Here is a 22,684-nt window from a genome sequence, read left to right on the forward strand (position 1 = left end):
TTTTCCCCATTTCCTTCTTTACAAATTTCCAGATAGTTTTTACTATTGCTCAAGTTGTCAATTTCTGCCTTCAAGCACATGTTCTTTGCTGCCTGAATGGTCTTATTCAGAACTTTTATAGTGTGTAATCCTACTGTTATCATTTGAACTCCTGGCTGCAGCATATAGTTCTCTTCTTGTTTTACAAGAGATTTTGATGCCTTTAGTAATCCAAGGCTTGTTTCCAGATTTGAAAAAGTTTTCTCTCACTGATTTTTTAGGAAACGCTTCTTCAAAAAGGCATGTAACTTCATTGATAAATATATTAAATTTTGAATTAACATCAACTGTAGCATATACAGGAGACCAGTCCACAAGCCGTAATTGCTGATTAAAGGTTTCAGTGGTGTGTCTGTTTATAACCCTAAATGTTTTCCAAATGAAATTTTCTTTTCTTTGTACTTTCATTTGGTTCAGAGTGAGGAATTGCCCTTCATGATCAGAGAGACCAATTATAATATTTTTCATGGTTAAATTATTGCAAATATCCTTATCTACAAATACATTGTGTATTAAAGTGCTAGAGCTGGCAGTTACTCTAGTTGGAGTGTCCACCACTGGTACTAAATTGTAACAGCACATTAAATGTTCAAAATCTGTCTTGTTTCTATTTTCTGTTAAAAGGTCCACATTGAAGTCACCCATAACAATTGTAGATTTAGTTTTCCTACATAGGTGGGCCAGAAGTGATTCAGTTTGTCTTAGAAATACATTTAGATTTCCAGCAGGTGCCCTGTAAAGAGCCAGAACAATAACAGTTGCACTGTCTGCTGTTAACGCAATGCCACACACCTCAAAATGTTGTTCATCACAGTATTTGCTTAAATCTAGGGATTTATACACTATATTTTTTTTATAATTATTACAACACCACCTTTTTCCATAACAGATCTACAGTAATGAGTAGCTAAACTAAAGTTCTCAATCTGTATCATGTGGATCCCACTCATAACGTGATGTTCTCAGAAACACAGTATATCAGGCTCACTTTCACACTCGTCTTTTAAATTTATTAGCAACTGGTCTATTTTATTCTTGAGGCTACATATATTTTGGTGGAATAAAGACAAAGTTTGATTTTTTCTCACCTCTGCATTTGCGTGATGTTTGCTAGGAGTGGCTTTTTTTAGTACACTAGTTGATAGTATTGCTTGAGGTGTGGAAAACTCATATTGAACACACGAGAGAGATGCTTCATGCAACTTTGAATCCTCATCTCTCATATTACTCACCATAAAAAATGCTGAGTTTGTTTTCTGTTGCATGTAGGATGGGCAATCGTTACCGCTGAATATGTTGTTTTAGCAGTTGGTTACTGATGATTCTGCTGCTTTTGAGGATGCTTCTTCTTCTTTTGCTGAGACTGGTCCCATACCGGTACATGGAATTTTTCTGTTCACTCTCTCTCTGTTAGCAATGATTTCATTTATCATTTTACATACAAAGTTTTTTTCCTTCATAATTTAGATGCATTCCGTGTTTGGTATGCTGGCATCTGTCCAATTTGCCTATATCAAGGACGCTACATTTTCCAAACAAAGAACACATCTGCTTTATTTTAATGTTAGTTTTACGAATTTGTTTATTTACACACGAGTGATACATTAGATCATATCTGTGTGGTAATGTTGCAACTATCTTATTTTTTTGTTTGCTGCATTCCAGGAATTTCTTTAGTTAAGTGAGACAGTTAATTGCTTCGTTTTTCGCAACATCATTTGCACCCGCTATACACACGACATAGTCATTTTTTCCCGACATTTTGTCTTGTAAATCAACACCAATAATGTTTTTGCTGTTGCTCCTGGCTTCACAAAACTTGTTGTGTAGTATTTCATGTTTTCTTTGAATAGTCTTGTCACTTTTCTGCTGTGACTGTCCGCTAAAAATAATACATTACTTTCGTCTTTGCACTGTTGTACGTTTTAATTGATACTGTCTTTCTCATTACTGGGTGCAGTAGATGTCCCATTATTATTTACAATAGATGGCATGCTCAGTTTCGCACCTTCATTGTTTGCGTTAATGCTGGACTCAGAGCCTGTATCACCATTCTGATTACAAAGTTTGTTTAAAAGTTCATCTTCTCTTACCAATGTTAGGCCTAAATCCGCCTCTTCACTTATGGAAAGAACTTGAAATTTGTTTCTAACTGCCAATCGTTTGGTGTTTTTACTCCCTGGTGATGCTTCTGTATTCACACCTCTGTTTTTATATGGTATATTTGTCCACTCGTTAAGAGTTTTTTTTGCGGAAGAGAACTTGCATTTTGTTTGACTAAAGACTCACTTTTTTTTCCGAAGTTCTGACATCTCACTACTCAATACACTGACGATTTGCTGAAGGCTAGAAATACACTCAATTAACTTCATAATTTCGTCCCTACAATTCACACACACTGTACTTTTACCAATATTATTTTCATTTTTCGCAGGAACACTACTCACTTGTACACACAACATCTCCGCCATGTTAGTGTGAAGTAGTAGATTGAAACAAGCAGTAGTTTTTCTTCAGATTATCTGCTTTTCTACTAACATAAATAATATCCTGATTTATAATGCATATGAAAGGTAATCTAGAAGTTATTCCTGCCATTAACCTTGTGATTGGATTGGCACTAGTTGTGTCTGGTTGTTAATATATTTAATAGAAGTAGCCTGTGTGGCTGTTTCCATATAACCTGACTTGTTCCACCTCACAGAACACTCTCCTTCAGGCAGGATTTGGATATGGAAAGAATGAATGAGTGGTATCTGCTTCGAAAATACCTAGTTGCTCATATCGACAATGTGTACCATAAAAATGAAACATTCAGTTGCAGTCAGGCACGACAAACAGACTGTTAAGTATAAGCTTCCAGTTGAAGCCTTCTTCAGTAAAGAAAACACACACACACACACACACACACACACACACACACACACACACACACACACACACACACACAAAAACCACTATCTCCAACTAGAATGCAACAGAAACACGTCAAATGGGAGCAACAATCCCAAGCAGGTTGGGAAGAGTGAGATATCAGGGTACAGGTGTGGGAAGAGGAATCAGCACTCCTGATATATCAGGGTACAGGTGTGGGAAGAGGAATCAGCACTCCTGATGGAACATGCAGGGACTAGAGGTGGCAGGACAGGGATACCAAGTGCAGTGTTGGGAGGCTGTGGGGGAGGAAGAGGGGAGTGGGGAGCTGTTTCCACCCCATCTGTCCTATCACCATCTCAATTCTCCTTCCCTCATTCTCAGTGTGCACTGCTCTCTTCCAGTGCACCACCGGTGTTTCCAGCATTTCCCCCACCTATACTGTGGTATCCCTCCTCCTTCCCCACCCTGCTACAAATTGTTGCTCCAGTTTGATGCATTTCTGTTGTATTCTGGTCAGAGATAGCTATCATGTGTGTGAGGTGTATTTGCTTGTGCAAATGTGTGTGCATTTTTCTTTTCTGAAGAAGGTTCTGTCTTTCCATTGTGCCAGTCTGCAACTTAGTGCGCCATCTTTACGGTAAGTTGCAGTCTATCCCTTTCTGATATTGTTGATATCTAAAGTGGACTTTCCATCATTTTATTGCTCATATCCACATTTTTTCCCAAATCAGCTGTCATAATTTCCAATTTTTGTTTTATACTCAATCAATTTGACTGATTACTTTGGAGCATCAAATACCTCATTATTCAGTTTCCTTTATAAACCTATTGCTGTGACAATATTTACATTTTTTTGCTGAATTCAAGAAATGCTTCTTCCATAAGAATGCTGCCTACTTAATACTCACATCCTTGGTGGAACATATGTTTATTAATGGCATATACCTATGGTCGTCATGTTGAAAATGAAGGAACTACAAGCTGTGCCCAGATGAGGACCCAGATATCTTTATAAGCATAGTAATCTCTTTGCTCCTTTAATTTTGTGTAACCTGTAGATGCTGCACATTAAAGCAGCAACAAAAGGTGTTCACACAGTTTGTGATGCAAAACCATATACCACATTTTGTTCTTTTCATAAACCCACTAAGCTGCTTACACATTACACTAGTTCACCAATATAGAGAGACTTCTCGACACAAAAGGGTATTGCCTGTAATATTACATATCAGATGGAGTGGATGTATCATTATTGTAAGTGTCAAGAAAGTGGGACTTTTTCAGTCACACACTCAATTACCAGTGTTCTCTACTTTTGTCAACAGTGCTCTTCGTATTGTAATGTCAGTGGTTCATTTGTAACTTGGTGGTGATTAGCTCAGTTACTGAGGTAAAGGTTACATAGTGTGAAACCGCAAATTAGAATTTTTGCAACAATCTTCACAATAGATGTAATTAATGTGGTTCGTCACTAAATTTCTGCATAGTTTCAAATAACTTTCATATTGTTGAATGATCACCCGTGACAACTACTAAGATATTGCAGTCACTAACACAACTAGTCTGTTGATGCTTAAATGGGGAAAGAAAAGTTTACACACAAGCAAAGACATAACAGCTGCTTATATAGATTTACATACAAGGGGGTATCCAAAAAAATGAAAAAAACATTGTCTGGAGTGGAGCTTGTGAGTACGCATTTCTGCTGCTAGGTGTGTATAGTGAAACTCATTGCCAGTTCAGTGCTGCCTGTGTTGTCGAGCTGGCTTTCTCTTTTAATCTGCAGTGATTGTTTTTGCTAGTGCTGTTTTGTTCTTGTGTCATTTTTATGATGGCAAGTTTAACCCGGCGAGGACGTGGTAGAGTCAGTTTGACCCCGCTAATTTTGTTTTGTTAGCAGTTCTTTGTTGCACATTGTCAAGGTTCTCAGTAGCTGTAATTACTGATCCCCCCTCCCTAATGCGTGCACGCACTCAGTCAGCTGTCGTCCGTGAAAAGAGATAAACGAGTGCAAACAGTAAGAGTGTACTTTTGACCCTTCCACAACTGCGAAGTAGACCGAGCGAGGTGGCGCAGTGGCTAGCACACTGGACTTGCATTCGGGAGGACGACGGTTCAATCCCGTGCCCAGCCATCCTGATTTAGGTTTACCGTGATTTCCCTAAATCGCTCCAGGCAAATGCTGGGATGGTTCCTTTGAAAGGGCACAGCCGATTTCCTTCCCCGTCCTTCCACAGTCTGATGAGACTGATGACCTCGCTGTCTGGTCTTCTCCCCCAAACAACCCAACCCAACCCAACTGCAAAGTAGTATTTCTGTGCCATTTATCTTTTTCTATGAATGTTTCGTATGTTTTGGGGTTTTTAGTCAAAATGGACAATAAGGAAACGGAGGCTGAGAGTGCATGCATAATTTTTTTTACGTGATTTTGCAAATTATCAGACAGTGAAAGTGGCTTTACAACAGACAGTAGTGAAAATGAAGATTATGTAAGTGAGGGCAGTGACAGTAGTGGTACTGAGCAAGAGCGCAAGTGAGGCAGTGACAAAGCAGGTAATATACCACCAAATGAGCTACAAAATACTGCCCGCAATGCTGTGTTACAGGAATTAGTCGAGCAGTCGGAAAATCGGACACGCAGTCCATTTTATTTTGGTAAAAATGGATCCAAGTTGTGAAAAAATCCACCTCAGCAACATGTTTGGACCATTTCTGAAAATATCATCAGGCAGGTACCTGGCATGAGTTTAGTGGCAAGATTAGCAAAGACAGAGGCTGAATGGTGGAGTCTGTTCTGCAATGAAAATAGACTTTGTATTATCTTGAAATACACAAACTTGCAAACTGCAGAAAGGAAAGCAGCTTGTGAAGTAGCAGCAAACCACTATTTTATGAAGGAAATGACCATGAGTGAGCTGAAGCCTTACATAAGCTTGTTGTACATTGCTGGATTCTACCGATTTGGGAGGCACAACACCATTGACCTTTCAAAAGGAACAGGCATTGAAATATTCCAGATGACAATGACATGGCAACATTTTCATTTTATTCAAAGCTGTCTTTGTTTTGATGATAAATCCACACATGAAGAAAGAAAACAGCTGGATAACTTAGCTTCAATATGTCAGATATTTGAAATATTCATGTAAACTGCAAGAAACCTAGTACTTGGAGAATATACAACCATAGAGGAAATGCATCTTGCATTCAGAGGCAGATGCAAATTTAGACATACATTCCATCAAAACCGGGCAAATATGGCATAAAAATATTTGCCTTGGTTGACACAAAGTATTTCTATATCTTCAACCTTGAAATGTATACTGGCAAGCAGCCAGAGGAACCGCTTTCTTTGAGTAATAAACCTTTTGATGTGGTGAATCAGCTGATGCAACCCATTTCAAAAACAAGCAATAATGTGACTTTTGATAACAGGTTCACAAGCTGTGAACTAGTTTCACATCTGCTGAAAGAGCATAAGCTAACTTCTGTCACAACAGTGCATAATAACAAGAGGCAAATCCCTCCTAAATTTTGCAAAACTCGTGGTAGAGAAATCTACTCATCTAAGTTCAGTTTCCAAAAGGATATTACACTTTTTTCTCATATGCCAAAGAAAATCGAAGTTGTTTTGCTTATGTCTAGTGTTCACTTCTATGTTCACCTCTATGTTGAAATTACTGAATTGACAGGACATAAAAGAAACCAGAAATAAACATGTTTTATAATAATTCCATGAAAGGTGGAGGTGACATTGCAGATAAGCGGTCAGCGACTTATGATGAAGCTGCAACTTAAAAAAAGGCCTCGGACTGTCTGCTACGCAATACTGAATTTGGCCAGCCTAACTACTGCTATTGTTCAGTGGTCAAATAACAATGAAAACCAAAAACGTCATAATTTCATAAAAACCCTATGCTGTATGCTCGTCAGTGAACATTTGAGTGGCCAACAAGAAATACCTCAACTGCCAAGCACTTTGAGTAAGAGAATCAGAGAATTTAGTGGAGAATCTTCACAAGAATCGACTGCCGGATTCCAAGGTGTATGAAAAAGATGTCAAGAGTGTCCCTATGCTAGACACCTATTGTTTGTGAAGGCTGTCATAGGTATATATGTCAAGATCACATTGTTCCATTCTGTGACAATGTGCTATGGCAAGAGATGATTTACATCTTATGTCAAATGTTTATTTTTTATTTTGTGTTCGAAGAAGATTTATCTTGTAAATGCTTAGCAAAAAATCTGAGTTACTGATGCGAATTTTTGGTTTTGTAAATGGTGAATGTATTGTTTTGTAGATTAAAAAAAATGTAATGTTAAGAGCTGTTTAAATGATTATTTTGCAGACTTTATGTAAAAATTAAGTAATAAAGCATTTGTGCAGTTAATGGTGTTTATTTCTATGAAAATCCTTTAATTAATAAATAATTTTAAATTTAATTCCCATCTTTTGTTAAAATGTGCCAATAAATACTTAAAAAATGTAAACGAGAAACAGGATCAATATGACTCTCCATATCCTTGATGTACACTTTTTGCACCACATCCTCACCGGGTTAAGTGAACATTGTGCAGCTGTTAAATTTTGTTTTTTTCTTGATAAAAATGCTGCTGAATCTGTTTTAATGTTGAGAACAGCTTACAAAAATGACACTATGGGAAAAACTCAATTGTATGAATGGTATACTTGGTTTAAAAATGGGATGTCAATTGGTGACAAACTTCATTCTGTACATCCATCAACTGCTCGATTCGATGAAAATACGAGAGTTTGTTACTTCAGGTAAGATCATCAAACAAACCTTTTATGTAGAAGTTTTAAGAAGATTGTGCGACAGTGTGTGTGGCAGACAGGAGAGGGACATATTTGTTAGTTGTAATGGAGAGTATTTTGAAGGGGATAAGGTTGTTTTGTAAACAATTTGAAAATGTATAGCTTTTAAATAATAATTTTCTGTACCCCTTCATACATATAAGTATAATTTCTGCAGACTCATTCACTTCACTTTCATTTTATAGCAGTGTTAAATGTATACAAGTGATAAAAAAAGGGTTTGTGCACATTTCTAAATGCAAGTTAATGGTAGGAAATGCATCAGATGTATTTGCTCTATCATGTACCGTTTTATTGCATTTACATATTTGTATTTCAGGATATGATTTGGTGCTGCCTCCATGGATCTGTCAGCCATATGTGCGTGATCCCCCAGAGGTGCACCTTCAAAAAGTGGCACAAAATCAGACAGCTGGAGCCACTTCAGAGTCTGTGGAGGTGGATACGACTGTTGGTGGTGATGCAGAGAAAGAGGTATCTATCTGTCATTTTAATCTTCTTAATGATCATAATTACTGTTTCTTCTAATCCTTCTGTGACTATAGTGACTTAGCTACAGAGTACCACTTCTAGTAAGCCTAATTCTGGTACAGTGTCTTTTCACATTATCTCATTGTTCCAGAATCATGATGGTGTGTCTCAGAAAAGGCAAAGGGAGAGCAGTGTAGAATCCACTTGCAGCAAATCTCAATCAAAAAGGTTATTGAAGAAGATGAGGAAACTACAGAGGAACCCAAACAAAGTGTTCAATGGAAGAAAGGGAGTAGAGAAGTGTGCAGAATGTCCCAATCCAATGGTAAGCTTTTAATCTCACTGTTGCTCATAAATTTTGCCTTCTCAAGGATATGTGCCCTCTGGTGGATGGGACTCTACTTGCGGCAACTACCGTCCATGATGCACCGTGCCGATGTACGACGCCCGCGATCTTTCTGGTGGCTTCTGCACTCCTCCTCCTTCGGGGGGTGGAGCCACTGTGATCCACTGTGTCGGAAGGTGGAGCGTCGGGCAGGAGCGATGATCTCTACATCCATTGGAAGGTCGGAGTCGAGGGAATCTGCCAACTGTCGAGCCGGAACCTTCAAATACGGCTGGAAGTGACCCTCACGAAGAGGCCGCCATCGTCCCACCAGCGGAGCCTGGGACGGAATGTGCGACAAGCTGTTGAACTCCAGATCTTGTTTCACCTCAGGGGGGGCAAGACCCATTGGTGGGGCCAATGGGGAAGGGACGACCACAGGTGAACCAGCCTCCTGAGAAACCAGGCCTGCGAGGGGGACCGGCTCTCTCTGGGGCATTGCTAACGATGGCAATGCCGGTGCTGGAGCTACTGGAGGCTGCCAAGGCTGAGAACCATTTCAGTGGGCAGAGTCACAGCGGGGGGAGGTGGTAATGTCCCCTGAGAAACCAACACGGGTGCCGGCAATGGGGAAGCCGGTGTCCAAGAGGTCAGAGGGTGGGTGCCCACTCGTGGACATAGCTGATTTTGGTGACGACGTACCACCCGGTCCCCTGCCTGCAAGGTATAGAGCCGGCGGCCATTTCGGGGCAGGACCACTGCCGGTATCCATTGTGGATTGCGACCAAACCCACGTGCCCAGACCGACATACCCAGTGGAAAACCAGGTACTCCGTTTTGCGAAGACTGGCGAGGACCAGGCCGGAGGAGGTGCCGCGGAGTCCTAGGTTGGCGCCCATGGAGGAGCTCCGCGGGGCTGCGTTCTCCCATTGGTGTGGTGCGATAGGCTGTCAGGAAAAACGTCAATGTCTCTTCCACAGAAAATTCGTGCACATACTTTTTCATCTGTGTCTTAAATGTGCACACCATGTGCTCGGCTTCCCCATTCGATTGTGGATGGAAGGGGGGAGAGCAAACATGCCGAATAGTGGAATGCCTACAAAAATCCTGGAAGGTCTGTGAAATAAACTACGGTCCATTGTCCGAGACCAGGGTGATTGTTAGACCTTCCACAGAAAAGATTTTTGCTAGTGCCTGGATTGCAACTTCTGAAGTGTTTGAGGAGCAGCGAACCACATATGGGAATCGGGAATAAGCATCACTGACAATGAGCCAAAAGCCAATGAGAAATGGGCCCGCAAAATCGATGTGAACATGTTCCCATGCTTGGGATGCCGGCGGCCATGAAGAGAACACTGCCCTGGGAGATGCCTGTTGGCTTGCACACTGGGAACAGGCGGCCACCAAATGCTCAATTTCTCTGTCAATACCAGGCCAGTACACGTGTTTGCGAGCCAAGGTTTTAGTACGGGAAACACCCCAGTGCTCTGCATGTAATAACGTGAGGACCTCCCTTCGTAAATTTGCAGGAACAACCGTGCGAGGAGCTGTATCCTCAGTAGCCAGAAGGAGATCAACCGCTTGGCGGGATGCCACTTCCAAATGAAAATGCATAATCTCCTCTCGATGGAACATAGGATCCGGGCCCACTAGAAGACGGGAAAGAGCGACGGCGTTGGCATGCTGTCCGGTAGGGCGATAATAAATGTCATAATGGTACTTAGAGAGGAACAGCGCTGTAGTCTATGGGCCGCCCTATCCGGAATCTGAGAGATGGGGCCAAATAATGATATTAACGGCTTATGGTCCGTGCTTAACTGAAACTTCGTGCCATACAAGAAAGGGTGAAACTTGGTAACAGCGTAGACAATGGCCAAAGCCTCTTTTTCCATCTGGGAGTAATGGGCCTGTGCGGGACTAAGAGTTTTAGATGCAAATGCCAGGGGTTGCTCGGAACCATCTGCGTTGCGATGGGCCAGGACCGCCCACACCCCATACTGTGAAGCATCTGTAGCCAGGACCAACGGCTTATGGGGGTCAAAAGTAGCCAAACAAGGTGCTGACGTGAGGAGGCCCTTCAACGAGGTGAACAGTCGCTCGCATGCAGGCGACCAATCAAAAGGAACACCCTTGCGCCGAAGGCCGTACAGGGGACGGGCTATGGTGGAAGCCCTGGGAATGAACCGGTGGTAATAGGCTATCTTGCCTAAAAAAGCTTGTAACTCTTTCAGCGAAGCAGGCCGAGGAAGGTCGACAATACCTTGGACCAAACTTCCTAGTGGCTGGACGGCTTGCCGAGAGATGGTGTAGCCCACATACTCAATGGACGGCTGGAAGAAGTTTGACTTACATAGGTTGCAAAGCAAGCCCACAGACCTGAATTTGAGAAAGAGGGTGCGAAGGTTGTGCAAGTGTTCCTTCGTGCTGCGGCCTGTGACAATTATGTCATCCAGGTAATTAATACAATGAGGGATTGTCAACTTTATGTGCTCAAGATAAAGCTGGAATATTGCCGGGGCACTGGATATTCCGAAGGTCAACCGCTGGTATTGGTAAACGCCAAACGGGGTGTTGACGACCGCCAGCCATTTGGAATCCTCATCAAGAGGTATCTGATGATAAGCCCCCGAAAGATCAATTTTCGAAAAATATTGGCCTCCTGCCACGGCGGAGAACAATTCATCAGCACGAGGCAAAGGATAGGTGTCCACCACCAATTGGGAATTAATGGTGGCCTTGAAATTGCCACAAAGACATAATTTTCCTGAGGGCTTCCTTACAATAATGAGGGGTGAAGCCCACTCACTAGAAGAAATGGGAAGAATGTCCCCTAGGGCTGTCAGCCAGTCTAGCTCTTCCTTTACCTGAGGGCAGAGAGCCAAGGGGGTCTGCTGCACACGTAGAAAACACGGGCGAGCCAACGCCTTCAACGTTAAGTGAGCCTCAGAATCCGAAACATGCCCCAGGCCCTCCTCAAAGATATCTGGAAAGTCTGAGATCAAAGATTCCAATGATTGACAGGGAACGTCTTCAGAGATCAACTGAATGGTTCAGTGATAGAAAAACCGAAAGCTTGAAAGGCATCCAGGCCTAAAAGGTTAGCTGAGCTCGCATCACTGACAACAATAAAAGTAATAGGCCGAGTGACTGATTTGCAAGTCACGTCGGTAGTGAATTGACCCAGTAGGGGAATAAACTGTTTACCATAACCGCGTAGACGCCGGTAAACTGGCACCAATGGGGGCAATCCAAGGTCGGAATAAGTTTGTGCATTTAACAATGAAACTGCCGGGCCCGTATATACTTGCAGTTGTAACCGGCGCGACCGAACCAACACCTCAATAAAGAGTTTGCGGGCCGATGCGTCGGGAGCCTGGCCCGATGAAACTTCCTGAATGTAAAAGTCCATGACCTCTGTACCTGCTTCCTTCGATTCCTTTGAGGCTGAGCAGCAAACTGTAGCAATGTGACCTTTTTTATTACATTTGTGACAAACGGCCCAACGCTGGGGGCACTCCGACCGATCATGATGTATATAGCACGACACGCAGGACGGCAACAGGGGCCGGCAGCCGGAATTCTGTTTACACGCCATGCGGGAGCCGCCGTACCGGCCGGATTGTACTGCTCGCACGTCGTCCACCCCGGACGCAGTGGACGTGGAGGCACCGCCCTGAACCGCCGCAACGTCGCACCATGCTTCCAGCTGTTGACCTGTGGTGTGAGAGACTTCATACGATTGAGCAATGGACAGGACCTCCTTGAGGGAAGGGTCTTCCAGCTCCAGGACCCGTTGTCGGACCTCCCTATCAGGGGCTGAACGAACAATGACGTCGCATACCATAACGTGGGCATACGACTATCGCGACTGCTCCGTGACAAAATGACGTTTGTGACTAAGACTGTGCAGGGTAGCGGCCCACACCCTGTTAGACTGATGGGGCTGTTTCCTGCATCAATAGAAATCGACCCTAGCCGCCACAACATGCGTGCAGTGGCGACAATATGAAGGCAGCGATGAACACAATGCGTCAAAAGACAAGGATGAGGGTTCCTGCAATGGCGCTAGCTGCCGCAAAACTTGATACAGCGAGGGAGAGATCCAAGACAAGAAGAGAGCATGATGTACCTCCGCATCGGCAACATGAAACGCCTGGAAATGCTGCTGAAGGCGATGTTCATATGCTTCCCAATCCTCCGCCGTCTCATCATACGGGGGAAAAGGAGGAGGGAATGGCACTGGAGCACACTGCTTGGATAGCAATGCCAGAAGCACTTGTTTAATGGTGGCCATGAGCTCCGTCAGCTGCTCAATCAAAACCCGCACTAAATCCTCCATGCCGTGGAGAAGCTGCGAAACCGGAACAACGACGCAACACGCGAAAGAACGACGCTACTCGTCGCCAATTGTGTAGTAACACTGTTCACGTTTACGTCACACTTCACTTAGCGTAGACCGGGACTGTGTCCTAGGCATGCCCGATGTTAACTGTCTGGGCATGGCCCATGCTGCCTGAGTTGTTGTAGTTGTTACGCCAGTAGATGTCGCGTCCGAATTCTCGCTTGCCCTCTGGTGGATGTTACTCTACTTGCGGCAACTACTGTCCGTGACGCGCTGTGTCGATGTGCGACGCCCATGATCTTTCTGGTGGCTGCTGCACACAGATTGGGCTAAACAAGCATTACAAAGTATAAGCAACACACAGAAATGGACATGTGAAGTGCAAATGGATGGCTTCCATTTATTGCCAAAATTATAGATGTGTCTATGAGCATCTCCAAGGCAGTCCATCTGAAAGATTTTTGTGAGACCTCTAAATGAATAGTGAGTAGTTAGTGCCCATCATCAGGTTGGATTAGTGAGGAAATAAGAGGAATTTAGTGGCATTCAGCTACACTTGTAACTGACTATGTCTGTCAGCATGAGAAAGCTATGGGGAAGATCAGGAACCTTACACTGACAGAAGAAAGTCAATTTCTTTCTGTGAAACATGGTTGGGCAAGTTTAAATAATCAAAATTATAAAAAGAGTGTTGAAGTTCAGAAGAATGCGAAATCCTGAAGATGGGCTAAAATTTACAGACGCGCGAAATTTGGCACGTACTTCGATGCGAGATGCCTTTAATAGGTTCCACAATGAAACATTGTCTTGAAATTTGGTAGAAAATCCGAAGAAATTCTGGTCGTATGTAAAGTACACAAGCGGCAAGACGCAGTCAATACCTTCGCTGCGCAGTGCCGATGGTACTGTTATCGACGACTGTGCCGCTAAAGCGGAGTTATTGAACGCAGTTTTCCGAAATTCCTTCACCAGGGAAGACGAATGGAATATTCCAGAATTTGAAACACGAACATCTGCTAGCATGAGTTTCTTAGAAGTAGATACCTTACGGGTTGCGAAGCAACTCAAATCGCTTGATACGGGCAAGTCTTCAGGTCCAGATTGTATACCGATTAGGTTCCTTTCAGATTACGCTGATACTATAGCTCCCTACTTAGCACTCATATACAACCGCTCGCTCACCGATAGATCTGTACCTACAGATTGGAAAATTGCGCAGGTCGCACCAGTGTTCAAGAAGGGTAGTAGGAGTAATCCATTTAACTACAGACCTATATCATTGACATCGGTTTGCAGTAGGGTTTTGGAGCATATACTGTATTCAAACATTATGAATCACCTCGAAGGGAACGATCTATTGATACGTAATCAGCATGGCTTCAGAAAACATCGCTCTTGTGCAACGCAGCTAGCTCTTTATTTGCACGAAGTAATGGCCGCTATCGACAGGGGATCTCAAGTTGATTCCGTATTTCTAGATTTCCGGAAAGCTTTTGACACCGTTCCTCACAAGCGACTTCTAATCAAGCTGCGGAGCTATGGGGTATCGTCTCAGTTGTGCGACTGGATTCGTGATTTCCTGTCAGGAAGGTCACAGTTCGTAGTAATAGACGGCAAATCATCGAGTAAAACTGAAGTGATATCAGGTGTTCCCCAGGGAAGCGTCCTGGGACCTCTACTGTTCCTGATCTATATAAATGACCTGGGTGACAATCTGAGCAGTTCTCTTAGGTTGTTCGCAGATGATGCTGTAATTTACCGTCTAGTAAGGTCATCCGAAGACCAGTATCAGCTGCAAAGCGATTTAGAAAAGATTGCTGTATGGTGTGTCAGGTGGCAGTTGACGCTAAATAACGAAAAGTGTGAGATAATCCACATGAGTTCTAAAAGAAATCCGTTGGAATTCGATTACTCGATAAATAGTACAATTCTCAAGGCTGTCAAATCAACTAAGTACCTGGGTGTTAAAATTACGAACAACTTCAGTTGGAAGGACCACATAGATAATATTGTCGGGAAGGCGAGCCAAAGGTTGCGTTTCATTGGCAGGACACTTAGAAGATGCAACAAGTCCACTAAAGAGACAGCTTACACTACACTCGTTCGTCCTCTGTTAGAATATTGCTGCGCGGTGTGGGATCCTTACCAGATGGGATTGACGGAGGACATCGAGAGGGTGCAAAGAAGGGCAGCTCGTTTTGTATTATCGCGTTATAGGGGAGAGAGTGTGGCAGATATGATACACGAGTTGGGATGGAAGTCATTACAGCATAGACGTTTTTCGTCGCGGCGAGAGCTTTTTACGAAATTTCAGTCACCAACTTTCTCTTCCGAATGCGAAAATATTTTGTTGAGCCCAACCTACATAGGTAGGAATGATCATCAAAATAAAATAAGAGAAATCAGAGCTCGAACAGAAAGGTTTAGGTGTTCGTTTTTCCCGCTCGCTGTTCGGGAGTGGAATAGTAGAGAGATAGTATGATTGTGGTTCAATGAACCCTCTGCCAAGCACTTAAATGTGAATTGCAGAGTAGTCATGTAGATGTAGATGTAGACTTAGTAGTACTACACACATTGTATAACCCCCAGAAGAACAAGAAGATAAGAGAGGTCAAGATGTGTACAAAGGCATCTAGGCTGCATTTTTGCACACTGTAGCTTCAGAAGTGTGTATTCCTGTATTCATGTGTTCAGGTTTCATGTTTCATTGATTTCATCACATGAAGAAGAATCTTCTGTTTGTTCGTAAAATATGTAAGGGAGTAGATAATGATGACCAGAATGATACAGTAGTCATTTACACCTGAGGGGCATTCAGTAAAGTTCTGCACTTTCCCCTAGTGAACAATATATGAAATTACAGAATATCAGAATTTATGGAATATTTTAAGTAAAAAGGACCCACCAGAACAGAGGTAATGCTAAATGTATGCCATTGCAGATTGGTAGAACTGTTCTTATTTTCTTTGTATGTAGATTTGTCAGACAATGCCAGCAGCACATGAAAACTGTTTGCTACAACATTATAAGAAGGAAAGATAGGTACAGCAGGAAAACTTGCTAGTAATACTGCTTGATGGGTCATGGTTGTAACTAAACACAAATGCAAAAATGATAGCAAAAGCTGTTATATATGTGTATTTCTCAACACTGAGTAGTTGTAGTAAAATGCAATAAGACCTCCAGAGTATCGATGCATGATATCAGGACTGGCAGTTGATTTTCAACATAAACAGAATCAATGTGTTATACATAAATAGATGGAGTGATCCATTATTGTTTGTTTACAATCATGGTAAACAGTCAAAATGGTGATTATACATTCAGAGCAATCTAGACTGGAACAACCACATAAAACTAGTAGGTACCTAACTGAGATTTATTGGAACAATGTTAAGGAAACGCAATTCTCTTATGACTGAAGTGGCTTACTCTTGCTTGACCATCAATGTGGTATCCTTAACAAGCAAGATTAATAAGAGAGATAGGGGAGATCAAGAGAAGAGCGGTTCATTTCACCACAGGCTCATATATTAAGCACAAGAGTAGAGATTTACTGTTAAAAGAAAAGAAAAATATTACTCCCCCCCCCCCCTCCCCCACTCCCCCCTGTCTACACACACACACACACACACACACACACACACACACATTGTGAAATGATAGCTGTTGCATCTTCAACAGCATACCATAAGGTGGTTTGTGGAGGCTCTATATTTGGAATGTAGATATAGAACAGTATGTTGTTCACTGGCACACCAACATCAAGTAATAATAATAAAATTGAAACCTAAGCATAATTTCATTCTATGTATGCTTGTGTGCAAAGCTATGCAAATCATTTTTATTTTCCAGCCTGGGTATTCCATAATTATTACAACACATGTTCCAAGTATACACTCAGCCACTACGCTGAAAGATTGGACTACTGCTATGTATCACACTATGGAAAATCCAGGATGGAAAGCTGACCCACTACCTCCCAAAGTCCCACTGTCCAGCCAAAATGGGACATTCTCCTTGTGACACAGTAGCACCCAGGACTGGAGCAACTGAATCACATTCTATGCCAGGGCTTTGACTACCTCTCGTCGTGCCCTAAAATACAGAATGTCCTACCCACTGTCCTTTCACCCCTCCCACAGTGATATTCCACCTACACAACATTGAGGTCCATCCCTGCTCCCAACTCATTGCCTCATGGCTCATATCACTGTAATAAACCTACTGTAGATGCAGGACCTGTCCCATACATCCTCCAACCACTGCCTTCTCCTGTCTGGTCATAAGGATTACTTATCCAGTCAAAGGCAGGGCTACCTGTCAAAGCAGTCACATGATCTGCAAGCTAAGCTGCAACCACTGTGCTGCATTCTGCATCTACATCTACATCTACATACATCAAAAAGTTTTGCATCACCTCGGTTCCAAGAGTTCTGGAACCTGTACAGAAAACTGGAATGGAGATCAACATAAACATCACTTCCACCCTTTTTATTGCTCATGAAAACCACACATTGCATGTTGTACCACCATACAGTGAGACCTTCAGAGGTGGTGGTCCAGATTGCTTTTTACACTGGTACCTCTAATACCCAGTAGCACTTCCTCTTGCATTGATGCATGATTGTATTCGTCGTGGCATACTATCCACAAGTTCATCGAGGCACTGTTGATCCAGATTGTCCCAGTCCTCAATGGCGATTTGGTGCAGATCTCTCAGAGTGGTTAGTGGATCACCTCATCCATAAACAGCCCTTTTCAATCTATCCCAGGCATGCTCAATAGGGTTCATGTCTTGAGAACATGCTGGCCACTCTAGTCAAGTGATGTATTTATCCTGAAGGAAGTCATTCACAAGATGTGCATGATGGAGTCATGAATTATCGTCCATGAAGATGGGAATGCCTAACCAATATACTGCTGATATGGTTTCACTATTGGTCAGAGGATGGCATTCACGTATCGTACACCCGTTATGGCGCCTTCCATGACCACCAGTGGCGTATGTCAGTTCCATATACTGTCACCCCAAAACAGCAGGGAACCTCCACCTTGCTGCACTTGCTGGACAGTGTGTCTAAGGAGTTCAACCTGACTGGGTTACCTCCAAACACGTCTCCAACAATTGTCTGGTTGAAGGCATATGTGACACTCATTGGTGAAGAGAATGTAATGCTAATCCTGAACAGTCCATTCAGTATGTTGTTGGGCCCATACATACCACGCTGCATGGTGTTGTGGTTGCAAAGATCTTGCCATGGATGTCGGGAGTGAAGTTGCACATCATGCATCCTATTGCGCACAGTCTGAGTAGTGACATGATGTCCAGAGGCTGCATGAAAAGCATTATTCAACATGGTGGCATTGCTGTCAGCGTTCCTCTGAGCCATAATCTATAGGTAGCGGTAATCCACTGCAGTAGTAGCCCTCGGGAGGCCTGAGTGAGGCATGTCATTGACAGTTCCTGTCTCTCTGTGTCTCCTCCATGTCCGAACAACATCACTTTGGTTCATTCCAAGATGCCTGGACTCTTCACTTGTTGAGAGCCCTTCCTGGCACATAGTAACAATACGGATATGATTGAACCATGGTATTGACCATCTAGGCATGGTTGAACTACAGACAACACAAGCTGTGTACGTCTTTCTTTTTGAAATGACTGGAACTGATCAACTATCGGACCCCTTCCATCTAATAGGCGCTGCTCATGCACAGTTGTTTACATCTTTGGTCGGGTTTAGTGACATCTCTGAACAGTTGAAGGGACTGTGTCTGTGAAACAACATCCACAGTCAATGCTTATGTTCAGGACTTCTGGAAACCGGGGTGATGCAGAACTTTTTTTGATGTGTGTATATGGATATTCTACAAATCACACTTAAGTGCTTGGCAGAGGGTTCATCGAAACACACACTATAATTCTATGTTATTCCAATCTCAAACAGCATGCAGAAAAAATGAACCCTTATATTGTTCCGTGAGAGCTTTGATTTCCCTTATGTTATGATGATGATCATTTCTCACTATGTGAGTCGACATCAACAAAATATTTTCATATTTGGAGAAGAAAGTTGGTGATTGAAATTTTGTGAAAAGGTTCTGCCACAGTGTAAAACACCTTTGTTTTAACGATGTTCACCCCAAATCCCGTATCACGTCAGTAACACACTCTCCCCTATTTCTCGATAATACATAATGTGTTGTTCTTCTTTGAACTTTCTTGATGTATTCCATTAATCCTACATGCTAAGGATCCCACACCATGCAGCAGTACTCCAAAAGAGTATGGGCAAGCTTGGTATAGGCATTCTCTTAAGTAGATCTGTTGCATCTTCTAATTGTTCTACCACCTCCCCCACAACATTTTCTTTGTGTTCTTTCCAATTTAGGTTGTTCGTAATTGTATTTAGTTGAATTTATAGCCTTTAGAGTTGACTGATTTATCATGTGACTGAAGTTTAATGGACTCCTTTTAGCACTCATGTGGATGACTTCGCACTTTTCATTATTTAGAGTCAATTACCAATTTTTGCACCACACAGATATCTTCTCTAAATTGTTTTGCAATTTATTTTGATCTTCTGATGACTTTACTACTTGATAAATGACAGTGTCATCTGCAAATAGCCTAAGAAGGCTGCTCAGATTGTCTCCCAAATCATTTGTATAAATAAGGAACAGCAAAGGGCCTATAAGATTACCTTAGGGAATGCCAGAAATCACTTCTGTTTTATTCAAAGACTTTCTGGCAGTTAGTACAAATTGTAGCCTTTCTGACAGAAAATCACACATACAGTCACATAAACTGAGATAATATTCCATAAGCACAGAATTTGACTACAAGTTGCCTGTAAGGTACATTGTCAAAAGCCTTCTGGAAATCTAGAAATACAGAATCAGTTTGAAAACCCTTCAACACTTCATGTGAGTAAAGAGCTAGTTGTGTTTCACAAGAACGATGTTTTCTAAATCTTTCTTGCTTGTGTGTTAATAGACCATTCTCTATGAAGTAATTCATGATGTTTGAACACACTATATGTTCTAAAATTCTGCTGCATATCGACATTAATGATATGGGCCTATAATTTAGTGGATTACTCCTGCTGCCTTTCTTGAATATTGGTGTGATCTGTGCAGCTTTTCAGTCTTTGGGTACAGATATTTAGTTGAGCGAACAGTTGTATATGAATGTTACGTGTGGAGGTACTGCATCAGCATACTCTGCAAGGAACCTAATTGCTATACAATCTGCACTGGAAGACTTGCTTTTGTTAAGTGATTGAAATTGATCACTATTCCAAGGACATCTAGTTCTAAGTTACTCATGTTGGCAGCTGTTCTTGTTTCAAATTCTGGAATATTTATTTCGTCTTCTTGGGTGAAGGAATTTCAGAAGGCTGTGTTTAGTATCTCTACTTTGGTAGCACTGCCATCGATAGAATTTCCATTGCTATCATGCAGAGAAGGCATTGACTGTGTCTTGCCGCTAGCATATTTTACATACGTCCAGAATCTCTTTGGATTTTCTGCCAGGTTTTGAGACAAAATTTTGTTGTGGAAACTATTATAAGCATCTCGCATTGAATTCTGTGCTAAATTTTGAGCTTCTGTGAAAGATCACTGATCTTGGAGGTTTTGCTTTCATGTATGTTTGCATGCTTTTTTCATTGCTTCTGCAACAGTCTTCTGACCTGTTTTGTGTACCAAGGCAGATCAGCTCCATCTTTTGTTAATTTATTTGGTATAAATATCTCACTTTGAACTGAAGCCACATCTGGTCTGCACTTACATTGTTAATTTGGAAGGAGTGGAGATTGTCTCTCAGGAAGGCATCAAGTGAATTTTTATCTGCTTTTTTGAATGGGTACATTTTTCACTTATTTATAATATATTATAAGATTTTTGAGCTACAACATTCGGTCTCACTACGACAACCCTGTTTTCACTAATCCTTGTATCAGTTTTGATGCTCAAATTTGACTCAGGATTATTTGTTGCTAAGAGGCCATGACACCAACAGTCTGTCTGTCCACATGAGTGATGACCAACAAACTTTGGTGAAGAAACAGGTGGACCAGGTAATTGCTGAGCATGCTGCCCAACACAACATTCTTCGCCGGAATGACTTCTTCATGGCCTGTACTATCTGGATCCTTTCTTTCAACATCAGCTTTTCTGAATTGTGTGGGTGGGAACTTTCCCTGGAGTATATCCTACATTCCCATAATCCACCTGTCTTCACCCTGCATTAGTCACTGTCCTGCATGCACATATCATGTTCCCTGCTCCCATTCCAGCCCTGCACTACACAGCCTTCTGTTCCCCCAACACACCCACAATCATTTTTCCTGTCCTCTGTGTCTCTCCTTTTCAGCACCCCCATCCCCTCATCTGAGTAACGTCCCCACTGTATCTAGTTGTCCTACTCTGCCCCGCCATGTCCCTGTATGCAGCACTTTACTGTCTCCCACCCACTTCCCTGCCATCCCTTCCAGTCCCTCCTTCCCTCCCCAGCCTTCTCCATACCCCCACCACCCAGACTGCTTCCCCCATCTTGCGCAGTTGCTCATAGTCTGGCCTCAGTGGCCAGAGACAGTAATCATGTGAGTATGAGTTGTGCTTGCGTGAATGTGTGTATTCTGTCTACTTTAGAAGAAAGCCTTTTGGCCAAAAGCTTTCATTTGGCCTGTCTGCAACTTGGCACCTGCTCTATATGGTGACTACAGTTCTATGTCTATTTCCTTGGGTGTCCCATAACAGTTGAAACATTTCTTGCTTGACCAGTGTTTCTACTCTGAACTTGTGAAGCATCATAATAAGTAAAACTCATTTACCAAATATTATTATTCATGTATTATGTCACTTCATACCGAAAACAATGTACTTAAAATGATTCTTTGACCAAATAAAGAAATATGCTTAACATTTCTTTTCAGTTTTTCTAATTTATTGGAGCTCGGAGTGCCTGTTCATGTTGACCATGGTGCCTGCTATTCCAAAGGCTTTGGAGTGTTTTGTCTGGCTTCTTATATTGCTCCAGAATGCACAAACTTAAAATCCTTGAGCTTTCTTTGACTCCTGTACAAGAATATTTTATGGATACTTCTCCACTACTGTCAAAATTTTCCCATTATTTTGTTATGTGTGCTTAATGTAAAGATGAGATACATATGCCAACACAGTGTTTCACTTGTGTAAATATAGTGCAAGTTCTTTCTCAAACTGTGCCTCTGCCATCCTGTTGCAGGGCACTAAATGCGAGCACCAGTTATGCAAAGCATGCTGCCGAACACTGTGTTATACACAAGATAAGGATTGTCCTGGACACCGCATTCTTATTAAGACGAGGCGAGAAAGGGCACGGCACTTTGCTGCTTTGCAACACGAGCCCCAGGAGGACAGTTGTCAGCCGGGTGAAGATCTCGATGGGGAGGTGGATATGGACAAGGAAGACAAACAAGATATAGAAGGATGCCTTTTAACTGCAGAAAATGAGTCATAACATGGACTACTGGTGTTTCATAACACTGTATCTATTGTAAATAAAATTTGTTACATTGTTTGTTTGCTGTTATTATTTTGTTAAATGAAACTATATGTACAGCAGTGGCAGGAGAACACACTTATAAAGTTATTAATGTTTGCAAGCTTTCAGAGCTCTGGAAGCTTCCAAACTTTAATTCCTTTTGTATATGTGCTCTCCTGTCGCCACTTGGTGTGTAAATTTTACAATTTTTTTATCTATCCAATTACACTTTATTTTCAAAATTTGATCATTTTATTGATAAAA

General features: G+C 42.1%; 1 protein-coding gene across 1 annotated transcript in view; it reads left to right on the forward strand.

The window, feature by feature from the left end:
- The window catches only part of LOC126282491 (tRNA-dihydrouridine(16/17) synthase [NAD(P)(+)]-like), a 222,437-nt gene extending 199,981 nt beyond the window's left edge, over positions 1-22,456 (forward strand). Inside the window, exons 6-8 of the mRNA XM_049982151.1 lie at positions 8,073-8,227; positions 8,376-8,549; positions 22,142-22,456. Coding sequence (XP_049838108.1) covers positions 8,073-8,227; positions 8,376-8,549; positions 22,142-22,396 — 584 coding nt within the window. The 3' untranslated portion in view covers positions 22,397-22,456. The remainder of the gene's footprint in view (positions 1-8,072; positions 8,228-8,375; positions 8,550-22,141) is intronic.
- The last annotated feature ends 228 nt before the right edge of the window (positions 22,457-22,684 follow it).

The sequence above is a fragment of the Schistocerca gregaria genome, chromosome 1, assembly GCF_023897955.1.
Source record: "Schistocerca gregaria isolate iqSchGreg1 chromosome 1, iqSchGreg1.2, whole genome shotgun sequence".
Classification (NCBI taxonomy): Eukaryota; Metazoa; Arthropoda; class Insecta; order Orthoptera; family Acrididae; genus Schistocerca; species Schistocerca gregaria.